At 39.9% G+C, this 18,087-nt stretch overlaps 1 protein-coding gene across 1 annotated transcript in view; it reads right to left on the bottom strand.

Annotated features, from left to right (window-relative positions):
* The window catches only part of EXPH5 (exophilin 5), a 107,142-nt gene that overhangs the window by 17,376 nt on the left and 71,679 nt on the right, over positions 1 to 18,087 (bottom strand). Inside the window, exon 4 of the mRNA XM_044669138.1 lies at positions 695 to 743. Coding sequence (XP_044525073.1) covers positions 695 to 743 — 49 coding nt within the window. The remainder of the gene's footprint in view (positions 1 to 694; positions 744 to 18,087) is intronic.

Here is an 18,087-nt window from a genome sequence, read left to right on the forward strand (position 1 = left end):
TGCTTGGAGGTCAAAGAAAACACCTTCTGTTTATCCTTACTAATAATAGCTAGCTGTGTGTCCCTGAGCACCCCCACTGCCCAGCCCTTACCACTCTTCTGTCTTGGAACCAATACACAATATTGATTCCAAGATAGAAGGTAAGGGATAAAAAATAATAACTACACCTATTTGTGGCTTTGAATTTGAATAAAAATGATAATCAGTGGAGCAAAATACTCACTTTGGGAATGCTGGGACATATTCCTAGTAACTTAGTTCTCCTCTTTTACCAGGAAGCCCTGTTGGGGTACCAGGAACTAAAAAAACCTGAACTTTTTTTTTTATATTCCCAATATATTAAAAACAACAACAATGACAACAAAAATCTAGAGTGGCCACAAGTGATAATTAATATAAATATGTCAGTTTAATTGCTGAGGTTGAGCTTTCTCTCTTTTACAGTCTATTATCTGTGCATTCATTATTATAGTTAAAAGAGAAGCTTACTACAGCAGGGGATCTTCATACTCATTAAGAAGAATTGTGCCTGGTAAAGTAAATGTTTTAAAACTGAGCTGTGGGGAATCCTGTTTCAATAATTAGTTGACCAGGAATAACATCAGTTCTGAATAGCATTATACCACAACCCTGACAGTAACCTTTACTTTCTGGATTTAAGACAACTCAACATAAAAGACAGCCAACAACTCACCCCAGTGGTTCCGTTCACAGCAACAGATGTCCTGGGAAAGCCATCATATCTGTGGAAAGAATTTGAAATTGTTTCTTTAAAGATGAATCTAGGGATGAGGTTAGTTATTAAAAGAAAGGCTTTATATTTGCTAAAATATTCATAGAAACATTTTTTTGTATTAGTAAAGAATTAGAAACAAGTTAGATGCTTATCAACTAGGGAGTAGCTAAGAAATTGTGGAACAAAAATATAATTGAATATCACTGCACTGTAAGTAATGATGACTGTGAAGAGTAGAGAGGCACAGGAAAACATATGAACTGAGGCAAAGTGAAGTAAGCAGATCCAAGAACATAATATGCAAAATGGCTATAGCCATGTCAATAGGAAGAACAAAAACCCCCATCACTCCCAAAAGTAAACATAATGGAATTATAATGGTCAAGCTTGTTCCCAAAGAGATATAAAAATACAGCTTCTTTCTTTGCAGAAGGAACTTTACATATGATGTTGGATTTGTTTGATATGTTGGTTAATTTTGCTAAACTGTATTTTTTCTCTCTTTAAAAAATGTTTTTTATTTTTCTTTTGAAACTATTTAGCCCAAACTGGACATTAAGCAGCCATTCAGGGGCCAGCCCCACTGCTGATCTGCATGGAGACATTGGTCTGTTCTGTTTCCAACCTGGGTTGGTTTGCTCCTCCTTATGTAGCCATATGGCCTCAAACTTCCAGTGGCTCACTGCATTTGTGCCTTAGTGCACACACTCAATCAGCTTTAATTAATTAATTCTAATTAATTAAATTAATTTATTTGTCATAAGTGAAGACTCTCTGGTAGGAAAGGAAAAGGTTATATTGAGAAATGAAGGTAATGTAAAAACAAAATATATCAATTAAAATTTAATTCAAGGGGGCAGCTGGGTAGCTCAGTGGAATGAGAGTCAGGCCTAGAGACAGGAGGTCCTAGGTTCAAACCCGGCCTCAGCCACTTCCCAGCTGTGTAACCCTGGGCAAGTCACTTGACCCCCATTGCCCACCCTTACCAATCTTCCACCTATGAGACAATACACCGAAGTACAAGGGTTTAAAAAAAATTTAATTCAAAAAAAAGATGAACCTATGATTAATAAGAAGGAAAACAACATTTTATCTGCCTTTATAGAGAGAAAAAATATTTTCCTAGAAGTTGTTTTCTAGGAAGACACTACATGATTTAGAGCAGAATAAGAATAGTAATGATATTTATAATAATTAGCATTTATAAAGTACTTAGAGTTGTGGGCCTTAGTTAAAATAATTTCTAAATATTATCTCATTTGATCTTTATGGAAAACTTAGAAGTTAGGTATTTTATTATCCTTATCTATAGTTAAGGAAAACAGGGCAAACAGAGACTAAATGACTAGCCCAGGGTCATACAACTTGCAAGTATCTGAGATTGGATTTGAAATCACATCTTCCTGACTTTGGACCCAATATCCTACCCACTGTGCCACCTCACTGATTAGAGCATTTTTTTGGGACAGTTTCTTTATAAAACTGGTAAGATGGAGAGTTATCAAGTGTATAGCAAAAAATGATGGCACCAAAAGCTGGTATGACTATCAAGAAGAGTGTCCTTCTTTGACAAGTGGTCCTTCTTTGACAAGGTTACTATACTGGCAGAGAGGAGGAACTACTGGAGATATAATTAATCTATATTTTAGAAAAGCAATTAACAGTTTCTCATGATATTTTTTTGGACAAGATGGAGAGATATGGTCTAGATGATAGCATGGTTTTGCCATCTGGAGGCAACTGATAATACAGGAAGATTCAGAAATGCTCGAATGGCTGATTCCAAAGACTAGACGTCCGAGGAGGAGATCCAGCTGGGAAGGCGATCCTCAGGAGAGTGGCTCATGGATCTGTGCTTAGAGATGTTTTGTAGAGTATTTTCCATCTATGACTTGAATAAAGGAATAGCTGGTGTGCTTACTTATTGGCTTTTCAGTTGATAAAATGCTGGAAGGGATCACTAACTCTGGTTGAGAGAATTCAAAAAGATCTTGAGAGGCCTACATTTTGTGAGAAACTTAATAAGGATAAATGTAAAGTCCTTGAGTTAGTCGGCTTTACAAGTACAACATGGTTAGTTGTTAATTTTTTAAAGATCTAGAGTGGGGGGCAGCTAAGTGGCTCAGTAGATAGAGAGCCAGGCCTAGAAATGGAAAGTCCTGCATTCAGATCCTAGCTGTGTGACCCTGGGCAAGTCATTTAACTCCCATTGCCTGGTAATGGATACTCAGTGTTAATTCCAAGATGGAAGATAAAGGTTTTTTAAAAAAAGATCTTAGAGTGCCTGTAGAAGACAAAGTTAATATGAATCAACAACGGGGTTGTTTTGTTTTGGATTAGACCTGTGACTTCTCTGGTATGGGGAACTCCTGACGAGGAAACCTGTCTATCAAGGAAAATTGGCACCTGCTCTGCCACTTGTAGAGTTGCCCGGGGCATTGAGAGGTTAGGTGACACGTCTAATGGGGTTATGAGACAGCATGGTTTACTGGGTGGAGTAATGGACCTGGTGTCATGGAGACATGAGCATTTAAAATTCAGTCTCAGCCACTTCAAAGCTGTGTGACCCTGAGTGAATCACTTACCCTTGCTGGGCCTTGGTTTCCTCATGTGTGGGACTAACCCTAAGTCTATGACCCTATGATTGTTGTCTTCTACTCCTCCATGAGCAAGAGCGATCAGACTTATTTTTGGTGATCAGGAAGACAAAGCTAGGAGTAAAGAGGGGAAGTGACAAAGAAGCAAGTGGAGGCTTGATGGAATTTCTTAAAAATTAGACCCATTCACAAGTGGGTTGGGTTGCCTGGGAAGAGGGGAAAGTTCCCCATCATTGAAGGTCTTCAAGTAAAGAAAGATTTGGTAGAATATAAGTTTCTCAGGAGTAGGAATTTTTTATATCCCCAGCACTTATGATAGTGCCTGACACATAGGAGGCACTTAATAGACACTTAATGGTTGATTAATTAATAACCATTAAAAAAAATTCAACCCCGTCAGTCCCATGGGGGAAGGGGAGGAACCAGCACCAGCAAAGACCGCTGCCAAGTCTCCACCAGAGCAGAGATGGGTTTAGCCTCTTATAGGACGATTGTCTGGGATGAGGTAACCTGAATTGCCTCTATTGGTTCAGGCGGGGTTACTTGGGTTATGTTCATTGGATGGTCCTGAGAGGGCTGCCTTCGGGGGTGGGTCTTTGGTTCCCAGGCTTGTGCCCAGTGATGCAGCACAGGCTGAGGGACAAGATTCGGTGTTCTGCCAGGTATGGTTAAGGCACTTTCTGTCTCAGGCTCAGGCAGGTGCTGGGGGAAGGAGGGACTTTGGTCCCATGATCTAGCACTAACCTTCTGTTTTATATTGATTTTCAGTCAGAAGAGAGACAAGGGCTAGGCAATCAGGGTTAAGTGACTTGCCCAGAGTCACCTAGCTAGGAAGTATTTGAGGCTAGATTTGAATCCAAGTCCTCCTGACTCCAGGCCTGGTGCTCTGTGCCAACTTGCTGCCCCAGATTGATAACCATTTGTAAGATATGTTTAGAGAGATCCTTTTTCTGATATGGAGTTTGGCTAGATGGCCTTCGTTGTCGCTTCCAGTTCCTAGATTCTGGAATTTGGAATGACAATGTCAGAACCCAGAGAATGCTTTCCTACTGGGATATGCATTTGTGTACAGAAGAAAACCTACTGTTTTTTTCCTCCAAAAGAAATGAGACAGGAATATATTTTACAATTAGGAATAGATTTTTTAAAAATAAATTCTTTTGGGGCAGCTAAAGTACCTCAGTGGATAGAAAGCCAGGCCTAGAGATGGGAGGTCCTGGGTTCAAATCTGGTGGCAAACACTTCTCAGCAAGTCACTTAACCCTATTTGCTTAGCCATTTGTGCTCTTCTGCCTTGGAACCAATATTTGGTATTGATTCTAGGATGGAAGGTGAGGATTTAAAAAAATAAAAAATAAATCCTTTTGAGGAATCCCTTAGGATGACCTATTTTTACAAAGACAGCATGTTTACATATCCACTTAAATGCTCCTCTGGTACCCCAATGCAGCCTGGAAATGACTTGGATACACTAATGGACCACTGCCAGGTCCTATGATGGCAGAAAGGCATCTTGGCATATAGCTTGCTTTTATATATTTGTTTGCATGTTGTCTACCCCATCCATTTATAAACTTCTTAAAGGCTGAGAATATCTTTTGCTTCTTTTTATATCTCTGGCACTTAGCCATAATGTCTGGAACAAGGTAGGAACTTAATAAATGATATTGATTGATTGATTTAATGCCTAGCTTAGCTAGGCTTGTCAAGATTCTTTACTATTAAGCTAGCAACCAGGTAGAGATGTTTTCAGCAATAGCTACTCATGAAAAGTTCTGCTAAGGCACAGAGGGTCTGTTTCAGTTTGTTTCATTGAAAGGAATACTCTAAAATTATGAGATCACAGATCTTTGAGTTATTGTAGAGAAAATATAATTTATATTTATTATATAAACTTTCTTTGTGAAAGCCCATAGTGTTTTAATCACTCAACTTTTACTCCCACAGTGAGATTTGAGCTGAAAAATCATTGAGAGGTTTTCAATATTTTGAATATGCAAACTGGTGCCAAATTTAATGCTGTTGGAGAATTTGTGACTCGTAATTACTCAGCACTCTCTACAGAACTCCAATATGTAGGCACTAAAGGAAATAGGAAAGAAACTAACTGGGCCAGAAGAGTTGTCAAAACAGAATTCAGTTATAAAATAATAGATTTAGAGATAGAAGGTACCTTAGTAATCACATCTAATCCAACTCTCCTCTACCTTACAGATGGGGAGGCTGAGGCCTAGAAGATCTGGTCCCTTTCTAAACAGAGCTTATAATTTAAAAGGAGAGATAAGATAAATATGCAAATAATTATTACTTAACGCAGAATCTGCTAAATTGTCACAGTGTCGATGTAGGTATAGTACTATAGGAATTTAGGGGAGAAAAAGAGATCACTTCTAACTGAGAATGATAAGGAAAAGAGGAAGGAACATTAGAGTAGACTATTGACAGATCCACAATCAGTCGATACATATTTATTTTGTTGCTGTTCAGTTGTTTTTCAGTGGTATATGACTCTTTATGACCCCATCTGGGGTTTTCTTGGCAAGGATACTGGAACAGTTTGCCATTTCCTTCTCCAGCTCATTTTACACATGAGGAAACTGACACAAAGAAATGATTTGCCCAGGGTCACACAGCTAGCAAACGTCTGAGGCCAGATAGGAACTTTGGAAGATGAATCTTCCTGACCTCAGGCCTGGCACTCTATCTACTGTGCTACATAGCTGCCCCAGACATTTATCAGGCACCTATTATGAGCCAGGTTTCAGGGCTAAGTGTTGGGGAGGTACAAATGGAAAAAAGGAAAACAGTTTCTGCTCTCAAGATTTTACAATCTAGTGGGGAAAGATAATACACAAAAGGGAAGTGAGAAAGGGATAGAGTGCTGGCAGGGTCAGAGGGAATTCTTTTTGGTCAGGATCTGAAATGGGAAGAAAATAAAGGGGTAAAGAATTGTAGGGGGACATTAAAATTACTGAGATAAAAAAATGAAGCTAGAAAATAATCCTTTAAATACTTTAGACCATCCCAATTTTTTGAGGATGGACAAGTGGAAAAGGCAGGCCATCATCAGACAGATCTAGAGGCTCTGTGAGGTCCTAGAATGAGGCTACTGTAATGGAACAGTTTCAGGAAGGCCTCCCTGAACCCTTTGCTCACTCAGGGATAGGAGACCATCACCTTATCTTGAGGCATCAAAGTTCTGGCACCACAAGCCTCTAGGGAAGATGTGTGCGATGTTATTGCTATTCATTTATGTAATTTGGATCAAAGATGGGAGTATGTAGTAGAAGAGAGTTCTGGGAACAAGCCTCAGGGAATTGTTATTTTGTGTTGTTATATTAGGTCACACAATAACAGCAGTAAGTGGACCGTATGAAGACCATTCTGGAACATTCCAGACTGTAGGTGGAATTGAAGGTGGAAACAAGTGGAGTAAAAATGAACCCTCCCTGTAAGGAGGCTGAGACAATTTCTGTCAGCCCTGCCATGGCTGGAACGGAAGAAAATGGAAGAATAAAAAGCTATCTAATACTTTTCACTTTTGGAGCATTTGAGCTACTCTGTAACCCTGAAACAGTGACCAGTGAAGGGGTGAGACCTACCCTACAAACCCTGAGCCAAAGAAAATCTGAAGAGATCAACCTTGATTGTGTAGCCTTAAATTCTACTGCCCAACCAATGGTCATGCCTACCATATTTCAGTCCTGGATTACTCCTATCATTTGTTCCCTTCACTTCTACTCACATGCTGCTTAATGGATCTAGAAGTCCTGAAACCATGCTGATTGGGTTTACTACAAATTTAGGTTATCAACTCTCAAATGGGCTTGCACAGAAGCAAGACAATCTTTCTAATGGTCCCCATTCCATTTTATGATAGCCAGTAGGGAAATTGCTCCAAACCTTCTCTCTTCTCCTCTAGTCTTTTACAGGGAGTGCACCCAACTCCCTTCCAAACTAAGGACCTCTCCTCATATTTCACTCAAAAAACTAAAGTCATTCATTGAAAGCTCCCTTTTCTCTCCATCTCCTTTTCTAACATCTCTCTATCATCACCCTCTTCCCCCATTATCTCCTCTTTCACTCCTGTTTCTTATGAAGGGGTGATCATTTTCCATGCCAAGGCAAACCCCTCTAACATGTAGCCCACATATGTCTACCTGGGCCTAACCCTTGTTATCTTCTCTGCAGATTGCCCTCTCTTCTATTGTTATGATCCCTTTTCTCAAATCATCAATCCTTTCCCATCTACTAGTTTCTTCCTTGAAAAAGTCATCCATCCTCATTCTCTTCTAATTGCTCTGCAATCTGGTTTCCTACCAAATCACTCAACTAAAATTATTCTCTCCAGAGTTGCTGGCAGTTTCTTAATTACCAGATCTCATGCCATCTTCTCAATCCTTATGTTTCTTAACCTTTTTGCAGCATTTATACTGACTGACTGCCTTTACAGGCTTTTACTTTGTCTTCATGTCATGTGCAGTAATTATGAGTTCACTGGGCCCTCTTCTCCTTTCTTCCTAAATTATCTCATCTTTTTCCCATGGGTTCAAATATCATCTTCATGTAACTGATTCCCAGATCTTTACCTCTAATCCTAGTCTCTCTCCCCAAGTTCCATCACCAACTGACTTTTAGACATTGCAAACTGGATATTACTTAAATGTCTAAAACTCAAACACAACTTAGTATCTTTCTTTCAAGCCCACCCTTCTTCCAACTGTCACTGTTTATAGTACAACCATTGTTCTGCTCTCTCAGGTTCATGATATCTTTCACTCCGCATCAGTTGCCAGTTCTTGTTGTTTCTCTCTTATAAGGCCACATATCTATTTCCCTCTTCTTTCTATTTACAAAGTTACCATCTCAGTACAATCCCTGTCACCTCTGTCCTGGGCTGTTGTGACAGCCTCCTGATTGGTCATTGTCTTTCTCCTCTCTAATGTATCTTCTGCACAGCTGCCAAAGTAGTTTTCCCAAAGGAAAATTATTTCTATTATTTCTAGGATAAAATATAAACTCTTCTCTAGGATAGTAAAGTTCTTTATATCATGGCTCCCTCTTATATTTCCAGTCTTCTTATATATTATTTCTTTTTCTTCAAGATTCAGCTTAAGCCTCACCTTCTCTAATGCCCCAGTTGCTGGGGGTTTCCCTTGCTACCTTGTATATACTCAAAAATTCTTGAATATGCCTATTTATGCACAGATTTTATAGCCCATTAAAATGCAAGATCCTTGAGGGCAGGAACTATTTTGCTTTTCCTCAGAATCTGTGGTTCTTACACAATACTAAACATACAATAACAGATTAATAAGTATTTGCTTACTTGATTATAGTATAGGCAAGTGTAATACTATAATAATAAAAACAGCATATATAGAGTACTTTAAAGTTTAAAAAGCGTTTTACAAATATCTCATTTTATTTTCACAACCATTCTGAGAAGCTAATATTATTATTATCCCCATCTTACAGATGAAGAAACTGAAGTAGTTAAGTTAAGTGATTTGCCTACAGTCACTCAGCTTAGTATCTAAGATTGGATTTGAACTTTAGTCTTCCTGACTCTAGTCCCCCTATGTGGAACCTTTTTCCACTAAGTATTCCAGGTACTTTTTGTTGTGAACCCACTCACCCTATTTATTGAAGGACTTCCTGCCAGTAGGATAGCCATCCTACCAAGAGTACTACTCAGACTTATCTTTGCTCAAATTCCACAATTTAAAAAAATTTTAGCCATGGCAAATGTAGATAATTTCATAGGTCAAGACCTCATTCACCAGGTAATTTTTTCCTTCTTAACTCAAGGCTATTGAAGTTATAACAATCATTCTTTAGTCTTAGAAATGATTATTCCTCAACTTGAAGCCTATCATTACTTAGTTCCATTATGAAAGCATCACTCTTAATGGAAATAATAGAAAATATTTTGATAGTAAGGTTAATGAAGCAATTTCTTCGTGAGAAATCACTGACAGAGGTCATGAAAGTACAATAACCATATTTTGCATTATTAAGTGAAACTAAGATTCTAAGAGGCAAAAATAGTAAGAATCTATACTGGAATTCAAACCTAAACAAGAGTGCACTGTTGCTAGCTCTTTTGAGCTGGAGATAATTGTTAAAGATATCGTGTGCACATTTGTACCTTGGAAATTAGGAAATGTTACATATTGGGGTTGATTTCTAGACTTTAAAAAGTGATGAGAAAAAATTATACAGATTAAACTTAAAAGTATATTCTGCCTTTTGGAGGAACTGGTTGTTAAAGTCACCATTACACTGCTGGACTTTTGACTCCTTGCTCCAAGTCCCTACTGTCTCCATTATTACCTGTAGTGCAAAGAGGGTGCATAACAGCCATGGAAGCCTTTCTGCAGAGTTCTTCTGTCAGTTGATAAGGGTTTTAGAATCTTGGGAAAGTCAGTTGGCCCTCGGAACTCGTGGAGAGGATCAGGGTCAATCTGAGCTCCTTTTTTGGGTTGAAACCTGGCCTATATGTTGCAGCTTTTCTTTTAAAAATTGTTAGTTTAACTATTTCCTTTGAATCTCCCTAGCCTTCCTTATTCCCATCTTCATTTTTCCCTACCTGAATTTCTGAGAAGTTTGAAAGGAGAGTAGATCTGAGTGTTGGTTTCAAACTTGATAGTTTAGTCAAATAGGGCTTACCCTTATTACAAACTTATCTATTGAATCATTGTATCCAACTTTCCTACTCCTTTTGGCTACAAACCCTCTCGGGGCTGAGTAGGCTGGTCCCTACTCAGTCTCACGTTCCTGCCTCCCTTCCCCCACCTGAAGCTTTCTCTAGGCGGCTGTTAGGGTTACCTTGTATCCTCTATCCTTTCCAATCAACCCTAGAAAACAATAAACCTAGTTTGTCTTTAATCAAAACCCTTTGGCTACTTCATTAGTTGATTAATAAGAGAGGGAGGAGGAGAGAGAGGAATAACATACTCTGGAGTTTGAGGGAAGCTGGAGGTATCCATTTTGGAGGAAGTGTAACTTCAATACTTCCTCTTGTCCCTTCCTTAGTGAACCTGTGAAACTGACTAGAATCCTCTAGTCAGTTTCAAGCCATTCTTGGCTGGCTCTAACCTGGCTCCATAAAGTGTCCCTTTTACTTGAAGGGCTCAGTCTGTTTTCCCTTCAGTGTTTTGTCTCTAACCTGAGTATCCAGTCTGTGTTCCCTGCTGCTGTTGCCTGCCTTAGATTAACTCATCCTCTCCCTTGCAACTCTTTATACCTCTGTGTTATATTCCCTAATCTCAGATATTCCCTTACTTCTCCTACCACCTCAACTACCAACTTTCATCATTGTACCTTCCTCATCCACTTTACTGCCTTAGGCATTCACAAAACCCTATCCACAGTGCCTTATTCCCTATTCCAACCAGCTACTACCTTTAGCCTAATCCCCTTATTACCTCCCTGCAATATTCCCCTATTACATACCAGACTGCTTCTTTTGACATTATTTCACCCCTCTTTCTCTCTATAATTCAATAGATAGGCCAGTTTACCTCTGATTTCATCTGGTATGCCAATGGTGTAAATTTTATTTCTGTTGCTAAAACTGTCCATACCCTTCATGGGCAATATCCAATGCCAGCTGTGTCTCTTTTGACCTGAACATGAGACTGCACACATGGGGAGAAGGAGGAGGTGCATCAGCAACCAGTTAAGGAACTTGGGTGAAGAGAGCTCCAGTCCCTTTCAAAGCCAAACTCTTTTAGCTTAAAATCATACAAATGTCCTCAAGCACAATAAACTCTAATAATCCTTTTGTACCTCATGGCCCCTCCTTTGGCCTCTGCCTGCCTCCATCTCTTTTGATTGACCTCATTTCCAGTTTGACTTATTTATCAACCAATCAGTTATTTCCTTGGTCTTTAGCTCTGCCCAACTGCTCCTCTTGCCTTTGACCTTGCTCTCTCAGATTCTCTTTGGTCTGACCCATTGCCAACCTCTTCACTACAAAAGAGAACCAGTTCCTAGCCTTCCCCCATTTAACAAGGGTTCCTCACCCAAAGTACCACACCCCTGATGAGTGTTAATGCCCCACACCTCTCCTGCTGTGCCCTCCCCCTCCCCTTTGCTCCACTCCTGAACTGGGGCAGGCTGTAAAGGTGAAGAGCTCCAGCTCAGGCCTGCCTGAGATAGCCATGAATAACAGGATTCATTCAGACCCCCTGAAGCTGGGACCCAGACACCTCCTCCTCACCACTCTGATCCTCCCAGAGTTCTTAGGACTCAATTGTGATGCTCATGTCTTGGTCCCAGTTCCTGGAGGGGCACATTTATTTTTTGTTAAAAATCAAAGAGGAAGGCTCTCTGGGGAGTCACTGAAACGAGCCTCCAGCAGGAATTCAACTACCACCTACATCTCCCCCTGGGCTTCCTAGGACAGAGAACTGCCCACCAGATAGAATGGTACAGAAGATAAAAAGCTGGCTTCAGAGTAAGGAAAACTGGGTCTGAGTCCCACCTCACTATGTCACCATGGACAAGTCACTTTTCCCCTTAGGGCATTAAGCAGCTCTAAAACATTGTAAGATATAGTGTAGGTATCACCATCCATTGGAATAGGGAATTTAGAGGTATAGTGTCCCAAATCTCAATGATTCTAGCACCCTCAGGATAATTATCTCCCTATTCTTCATCTAGACTTGTGGTGTCAAACTCAAACAGAAATGGGGACAACTAAATCATATATAAGGATGTGAGCTGCAAATTGACATTTGAACACCAAATATTACTATTATACATATTTTGTGCTATTTTGTTTATTCTGTTAAATATTTCCCAATTGGATGGCTAAACAAATTGTGGTCTCTGTTGGTGATGGAATACTATTGTGTTCAGAGGAATAATGAACTGGAGGAATTCCATGTGAACTGGAATGACATCCAGGAATTGATGCAGAGTGAAAGGAGCAGAGCCAGAAGAATATTGTACACAGAGACTGATACACTGTGGTACAATAGAATGTAATGGACTTCTGTACTAGCAGCAATGCAAGGATCCAGGACAAGTCTGAGGAATTTATGAGAAAGAACACTAATCACATCTAGAGAAAGAACTTTGGGAGCAGAACTACAGAAGAAAAACAACTGCTTGATCACATGGGTCAATGGGGATATGATTGGGGATGTAGATTCTAAATGATCACCCTAGTGCAAATATCAATAATATGGAAAAAGGTCTTGATCAATGACACATGTAAAAACCAGTGGAATTGAGTGTTGGTTACAGGAGGGGGTTGGGAGGAGGGGAGAGAAAGAACATGAATCATGTAACCATGGAAAAATTTCCTTAATTAATCAATTAATTTAAATTTAAAAAAGTATTTCCCAATTATATCTTAATCTGACTCAGGCTGGGACTCAGAGTGTTGTGGGGTACATGCTCACTCACATGGCTTTGAACAAGACCAGCTCTCGGGGAGAGGAGAGTGTGCTGGGATTTATACTAAGATGACCCTCCAGGGACTATACAACCTGGTTTGTGTAGCGAGGAAAGAAAAATAGCCATTATGAATGATGCTATCTGGACCGACTAATGTGCTGGTGGTCTAAGTGGTATTACAGTGATTTATGAAGAGTGCCTTTGTTTATTCACATAATCATTTTTAAAAGAAATTTTGGGCCAGACTTGAGATTTTTCTGTTATGTTGAATGATCAGTGAGGAAACTCCTGTTTCTGAAGTAGATCTGCACCTGCTCCATGACTTAACAATCTTAGAGAGTTGTCTGGATCAGAAGTGTCAAACACACAACTGGCAGAGCCCATACTCTAGAGTGCAGTCTGAACCAGATTAAAACATAATTGGTCTTTAACAAAATAAATAAAAATGCAATAGAATGCAGATAATGAGAAGATATATTTTTCCTAAGTCAATATGTGGCCCAAGGGCCCCATTCTGGAACACTCAGAGGCTTAATGATTTCTCTAAGGTCACACAACTGGTATGGGATTTGAACTCAGCTTATCTTGATTTGTAGGCTGGTTCTTTATCTATTCCTTATTATCACTTAATGCTATTTTTGTATATTCTCAAGAACTGGCCCAATAGGCCAGGGTGGTAGTGCATGCCTTTAATCCCTGTTTCCTAGGGAGACAGAGACTGGTCTCGAGCTCAGGAATTCCGAGTTACAACAGGTTATGTCAATTTGGTATCGCAACTAAGTCCAACATCAGTATGGTAAGCCCCAGAGTAGGGAAGGGGAAACTGGTCCAAACTGGAAACAGGGCAGATCAGAGCTCCCTTGCTGATGAGCAGTGGGGTCTTGCCTATGAATGGCCATTTCAAGATAGGAAGAACCAGTTTCAAAAAAAAAAATAAGAACTGGCTCAAATACAATATTAATGCCAGTGTGGGAGGCAGGACAGTTTTTCTAGATGACATTAGTAGCTGCTAATAGCCCTAATGAGGGTATCAGTCTCTTTTACACTTAGGGTGCCCATAGGCAACATTTTAAAAGCAGAGAGAAGTGCAGGCCTCTGGGTTATGATTCTGAACTAGCCTTTTAATTGTGGCTGCAGAGCTGACTATGCCAACAGGAATGAATGGAAGAGAACTAGTCCCAATCTCTATTTCTCTACTTGTGACCTCTTCGGTTATGTGGGTCCCTGGGAAAGTCTTGTGCCTTAAGCTAGTGTGTTTATTGCCTGAAATAGAGGCATAAAGTTCCCTGAAGAGCTATAACTCACGATAAATCAAGGGTTACAAATTTAGCAAAAGCAGAGATCTTGACAACAGCTTTCTAGTTCTTCCCTAGTCACTCAGGCATGATTTTGTCAAAAGTGAGAGGATCCTGGCACTTGTGGGATCATGAAAAGTACCCACATCTAGACAGTCCTAAAATCAATCAGCAAATCTGTATTAACTATCTTATACACACGTCTATAAACTGTCTGAGTTCAGATTTGAACTCCAAGTCTTCTTGACTCCAGACCTGGCCTTTTATCTGCTGTGCCACCTAGCCGCCCCATGTGGCAGGCATTGTACCAGGGGAGAGAGGTGCAAAGACCTGCCCTTAAGTATCTTACAACCTAGCTGGGAAAGAAAACATGTTCATAGAGAAGTAAATACAAAATAGACGTATGACAATTTTGTAGGGAAGACATGAGGAGCTATTGGAATCAGGAAAGGCTTCAGGTAGAGGTTGAGATTAAAATTAATATGCAAAAGCTAAGTATTATATTTTATAATGTAGTTTTAAGGGTTCAAGATATTTCTAACTATATAAAGAAGAGGGCATCTGAGTTAAGCTTTAAAGGGAACAAGGAACTGCAAGAGGCAGAGGCAATGGTGTATATAGTCTTGGCACGAGAAGGGAATGGAGTGCCCTTTGTGAGGAATGGTAGGAAGGTCAGTTTGGTTGGACCACGGTATATGTGAACAGGGATGAGAAATGTGTCATTAGACTGGAAAGGTAGGATAGTAGCTAGGTTTTAAGGGCTTTAAATGCCAAAAAAAAAAAAAAGGAATCTAGATTTGATCCCCAACATAGAGGAAGCCACTGGAGTTTTCTGAATAACGAGCAGTTAGAATGTTCTACCCCAGGACTATGTTCCCAAAATTCCTTTGTATTACCCAGCATCCTTTTCCTTTCCTCCATGTAACATCCTTGTGTTTTTGTATATAGTTGTGTGTAACAACACCCGCTCTCTATTTTTCCCCATGCTTGGCTGAGTTGGCTTCCTCTATGCTCTAGCTCAGTGATTCCCAAAGTGGGCGCTACTGCCCTCTGGTGGGTGCTGCAGCGATGCAGGAGAGTGGTGATGGCCACAGGTACATTTATCTTTCCTATTAATTGCTATTAAAATTTTTTAAAAATTAATTTCTGGGGGCTAAGTAATATTTTTTTCTGGAAAGGGGGCAGTAGGCCAAAAAAATTTGGGAACCACTGCTTTAGCTTTTTACTTTCCTCTTGTAATTTACTACATACAATACTTGGAGTATGTGGATATTATTTTTCCTTCTTACAATGACATGGTTGGGTGTACTCGTTAGAAACATTTTGGAAGTTGTATGGAGGATGGATTGGAATTGGGATAGACTTGAGGCAAGAAAGCTAATTAGGAGGCTGTTGCAAAAGTTTAGGTGAGAGTTAATGAGGGCCTGAGCTAGGCTAGTGACTATGTGAGTGAGGAGACAAGGATGGATCAAAATGCTATAATTATAGAAGCTAAGATACGGCAACTGATTAGATATGTAAAATGAATGAGAATGAAGAATTGAGGATGACGCTGAGGTTTCAAATCTGGGTGATCAAAAAGATAATGGAACACTCAAAAATAATGAGGATATTTGGAGGAGGGATGGGTTTTGGAGGGGAAAGAGATTGTTCCATTTTGGATATGTTAAGTATGAGATCCGTACGTGAAGTTAGATCTAAGTGTAAGTCTGAATGGAAGGATATTGAAATTTTGAGGTCACATAATCCCCCTAAAAAGATTTCAATCTCTGAATGATTTATGGAGGTAGTGTGGTACAATGGGAAAAGCACTGGAAGCAGAAGACCCAGGTTCGAATCTCAGCCCTGCCCCTTATGACCTCTATGATCTTCGGAAAGTACTTTCATCTCCTTGGGTCTCAGTTTACTTATTAATAAAATGAGGGAGTTGGACTCAGTGACTTTTAAGGTCCCTCCTATGTCCTAAATCTATGATCTGATGACTTCAGTCCCTCTTGAGATAAAGTAAGTTTCATGCTAAGTATTGTGAGATCCATATTGCAGAGAGGGGTTCAAGCCTCAGAGAGGGGTTCAGGCTACATCACAGAATTCCATAGTGCCCCCCAGAATTCTAATACAACAGTATCCTTCATGAGATTGTCTCCAAAAGGACCTACTAAGGCACCATTTGCACAGACCATGAAAACATGGAGCACCTCTGTACAGCCCATCACTCCACTGGCACCATGTGTACTGGCCACTCTTCTTTCAACATTAAGATCATGTACATTCCTAGGCTACAAAACTAATGATTCTATAATAATAGGATGTAATGAAGTCAACAGTCTCTGGAAGATTGTTCTTTTACCTAATCCTTCTCAATGTGTGCTTGAAAGCACTTGAACACATCCTGGAAATGGTGCTGTGACTTTGCACCAACTAGACTTCATGACTCTCATTCATGCTAAGAATTCTACCCAGATTCTAAAAGTTAATACCATTCATAGAGTCTTCGAGTAGGAAAAGATTTTTGAGGTTATCAGGTCCAATTCCTACCGAAAGCACGAATCTTTTCTGTGACATTTCCAACAAATGTTTAACCATTTCTTTCTGAATACCTTGAGAGGGAACTTGCCATTTCATGAGGCAGACCATTCCATGAGTGGACAGCTCTAATTGTTAGAGACATTTTTATTATATGGAGATAACATTTGCTTCAATACCAAGGCAACTCACCAGGATCATAGTGGCAGCTGACCAGCCCAAAATCTATTCCCCAGAATACTAACACTGCCTCAGAATACACCTTTGGAGCAAGTTGTTTGCTTCACTGTGCCCTGATACTGCTTCTAGCTCCATACCCCTTCCCTTTCCCAGGTTTCTGACTTCTCAGCTTTGAAGGTGGCTTTTATTTGTTCTCTTGAACCATAAGTTTCTCTGCTTTCTGGCTCAGACTGATTCAGACCAAACCCTTTAAGTTCTTGACTAAACTGTAACTTTCTGCTTGCATTGGACCTTGCTAGTCTGGACAAGAGATCTAGAAGGAATGACTGAGTTCTTCAAACTCCTAAACTTACGTTGGTAAGCCAATTAGCAAGTCTAAGAAAACCTAGCTAGCAGTTACCATGGCAGAGAGGCACTGCAAAAAGTACCACCTATAAACCTACCCCACCCTGCCAGCTGTAGGCTTAGTCCTTGCAGAAGAAAGATGAGACACGTAAGTGAAAAACTCCAGAGCAAAGAACTGTTCCTGTGATAAGCACCACGAGAAGACGCAATCAAAGTAATCTAAGAGTTCAGAAGTTGAGGGGAACAAGGAATTCTTCCTGGAGAAAATGGTAACTGAGCAGAACTAGAAAGAATGGATGGAATTCTGATGTTCAGAAAGTAGAGTGGTGGGGTATTCCAGATAGGAAGGAAGGAAAGAAGCATTTCTTAAGTGCCAGGAACTATGTTAAATGCTTTACAAATATTTTCTTATTTGATCCTCACAACAACCCTGATGCTGTTATAATTTCCATTTTTTTTTTACAGTTGAAGAAACTGAGGCAAACAGAGGCTAAGCGACCTGCCAGTAAATATCTGAGGCAAGATTTAAACTCCAGTCTTCCTGGTTCCAGGCCCAGTGCTCTCTTTAGCTGAACAAGCCATGGAGAGACAGGAAAGAATGAAATGCCTCCAGAGAACTGCATCTAGTCCACTTTGCTTAGGAGAGTGCCAGGAGCTATGGATGGAAAGGTAGAAAGCAGAGAAGCCGGCACTTAACAATGCTATAGAAATGACAGTGAGGACCAAACAGTAGGCAGGCTGCCTTCCATCCATTAGCCTGAAGAATATTAAGAGATTTTCTGTCTGACCTACTAAACCATGGAGCCTTTATATTATGAATGAATGAATAAAAAGGAATTTACTAAGCATTTAATTTACCAAGCACTTTGCTAAGTATTGTGACACCCTATAATAACTCCCATTTATGTGGTGATTTGCAGTTTACTTTCCTCCTAATGATTCAATAGTCTATCAACATGCATTTATTATTTACTATGAGCCAAGCACTGTGCTAACTACT

The sequence above is a fragment of the Gracilinanus agilis genome, chromosome 3, assembly GCF_016433145.1.
Source record: "Gracilinanus agilis isolate LMUSP501 chromosome 3, AgileGrace, whole genome shotgun sequence".
Taxonomy (NCBI): domain Eukaryota; kingdom Metazoa; phylum Chordata; class Mammalia; order Didelphimorphia; family Didelphidae; genus Gracilinanus; species Gracilinanus agilis.